The following is a 2920-nucleotide window of genomic DNA, read 5'->3' as shown; positions in this document are numbered from 1 at the left end:
CGAAGATATATTTAGGAAAGAGAGAAAATTCAACCGCCTTTGCGGGGAAACGAACCCGCGTCCTTTCACTTTCCGGGTGAACGCCCCAGACCATTAGACTACAAAGGCAACGAATAGCTCAATCTTTCCTTGGAGCTCGTGTGCACTGAACGGGACCGTACATGGACGGTAGGACTATATAAGTTGAATTTTCTCTCTTTCCTAAATATATCTTCGCATCAGCCAGCTGTAAAAAAACCTTTGTATGGATAGCGGAGAGTGACATCATCCTCGGATAAGTCGCCATCTGGTGGCATTGTTAGCAATTGTGAGCATTGGGCTGAGTTAGGTCGAACCGTCCATGTACGGTCCCGTTCAGTTCACACGAGTTCCAAGGAAAGATTGACATCATCCTCGTATAGAAAAGTAATTGCTTATAGTCACAATACTGACGTCACACTTTTGTTCAAAGATGGTGGATAAGTCAGCCTGGTATTTTGGGGAGCTCTAAAGAAAACGACCATCAAGCAAATTAGGAGTTAACTTACAGCTGCGAAAGATCATGACGTTCCGTACAGAGCGAATAAGCAAACTGTGTTAAAATTGGCAGATTGCATTCATTTTAGTTCAATTTCAAAGTTACTGTATGGGTGATCTTTTTACTGACGTTTGATATAAACAGCACTCGCGAATCGAAAAAAAGTTTGAGAGCCCTGCCATAGTCATTGGCATTTATTGGCGTAAGAGATATACAGGGTTATTCCATAATACCCCCCTCACTGCATTTTACTGGCGAACCGTTGATCCTAGAGGCGTACTTCCAATTAGAAAAAGTATCAAAATAACGTGTAAAACTCGGATTCGTCATTCATGTTGCAAGGGGTTGTATAGTTTACTTAGATAAAAAAATTAACTTCTCATATGGACACCCTGCGCTCAGAAATCCTATTAGAGAGTTATTGGCCTGTCTCTTCCGAGGTAAAAAAAGAAAATTTCGCGTTTTTAACTCAATATTTCATTTCAAAAATCGAAGAAAAGTTGGGGAATAACAGCATGAAGGAGGGAAAGAAGCGTTGTCTGTTAGATTTTGCTGTTTTTACAGAACTTTTCACTGATTTTCTCGAATTCAAATATCTCATTGAATATTGCGCTTGAAAACGTGAAGTTTTCTTTGTTGGCCGCGAGAAACACAGGGCAACAACTCTCTACTTGGGTTTTTAGGCACAGGGTATCTGTATAAAAAGTTAGTTTTTATTTTAATAACTATACAACCGCTTACAACACGAATGACGTAGCTCTACACGTTATTTCGATACTTTTCCCCTAAGTATGGAGAATACTTATGGATATATTCCTGGAAGTATGCCTCTAGGATCAACGGTTCGCCAGTAAAATGAGGCAAGGGTGTTAATCCCTTCTCGTACAAGCTGTTGGCGATAAATTTGAATGATCTGTATCAGACGTATAAGCGATAAATATGGTAACCTTGTTCGCACGTTAAAAAGGAAGAAAGGGAAAGAAAGCAATAAGGGTGGGGAGGAACAGTACTGACAGTAGATAATCAGATAAGAGAGTTGTAACTCTCTTATCAGTGGATCATTTTTGTCACACCAAATTCATTGCCGATTCCTAACGGCAGCCTTTTTTTTGCATACTCACCGAGGGACGTTGGTATGATTGATGTGGGACTCCCTGCAGTAGCAATCTTTGTCTGTGGTCATGTCGCCGTTTCTGTTGTGCCCCTGTGTCAGGAAAATTTCTGACAAGGACGAACTCGCGACACCTCTAAACATCCTTCGGTACTTCAGGCGAGTATCTTATCGACTTTTACTACAGTGCCCAATTCTCTTATCTGTACAGTTCCTTGCTTTTTCACCGCACCTACATGTTTTCTTTCTCGCTTCCATGTACAATATATATAATAAAATAATTAGTTCTGAGTAAGGTATATTCTGTGGGGGGGGGGGCAACGATGTGGAAAACGGGGAGGGGAACACCTACACAACTTTTTACACATACACAACTTTTGTTTCATAGGGTTACAATAAATGAGGGAAAAAAGCGGTTGAAGAAATAGTCAGCTGGTGTGAATTAATTCCACTGGCATTTGGACGCAAATCAATATAATACAGATAAATCAATCAATACAGGGTGATTACTCAACCCCTTTATGATCAGGGATACAATCTTAAAAGGGTTAAGTGAGTAATCACCCTAAATATTGATTGACCTCTGGTATGTAGCCAGAGATATAATGAGAAATAATGACTGAAAATAGTATACACTGAAAATCAATTTTATTAATGAACACGATGGCATGCAAAATATGGTGGTTTATGAAATTAAAAACGTTAATATACATATTGACATCTATGGACAAGTGATAATATAACGATGAATTGAAAACGCTTTTCAAGTCTTGACTGTCCAACATGGAACTCTGATGAAATTTCCACATTTTGAGCGATTGTTCAGTCACATGATGCGATTTGGGGCGTCACTGTTACGTCCGCGTATTTATTTGTCGCACAGTATGTCCGGTTCGTCGTCACATCCGGTGGTATCTTCCGACGAGCGTCCGTCCCTTTTGAGACGAACATACAACGAATAGTTGTCTTCGTCGTCGTCGTGAGAGGCCCTGGACATAATAACGACGTCGCTGCTATCGTTACTCGATGTCGAGTCTTGGTGTAGCAGCGGTTTCAGAGGCTTCAGGGCGAACACTTCGATCCTGCCACAGTCGCTGAGGTCCCTGAAACTGAGGGTCGCACCCTCGCTGCAGCACATCATCATGCTGTAACTGTCATCTTCCGAGTCGTCCGAGTTGTTGCGGCTCGTCATCGGGATCGTGGTGTGAGACATGCTGACGACGCTGTGCAACGGTACAGACGTCGAAATGTCTCGAGCGGCTTTAACGGTCCTGGAAGACACGTTATGGCAG

The 2920-nt window shown here is 41.7% G+C and overlaps 1 protein-coding gene across 1 annotated transcript in view; it reads right to left on the bottom strand.

Moving 5' to 3' along the window:
* Positions 1-2496: 2496 nt before the first annotated feature.
* LOC149089994 (putative G protein-coupled receptor No18) overlaps positions 2497-2920 on the bottom strand; it is a 9413-nt gene continuing 8989 nt past the window's right edge. The window contains exon 3 of the mRNA XM_089235134.1: positions 2497-2920. This exon is cut by the window's right edge and continues 886 nt beyond it. Coding sequence (XP_089091260.1) covers positions 2497-2920 — 424 coding nt within the window.

This window comes from Pholcus phalangioides, unplaced genomic scaffold (genome assembly GCF_987345545.1).
Source record: "Pholcus phalangioides strain wild (caught in Gottingen) unplaced genomic scaffold, Ppha-v1.0 ptg000001l_1, whole genome shotgun sequence".
NCBI classification, from domain to species: domain Eukaryota; kingdom Metazoa; phylum Arthropoda; class Arachnida; order Araneae; family Pholcidae; genus Pholcus; species Pholcus phalangioides.
Note: the sequence above shows the minus strand (reverse complement) of the source record. Positions and strands in the feature narration are given on the sequence as shown.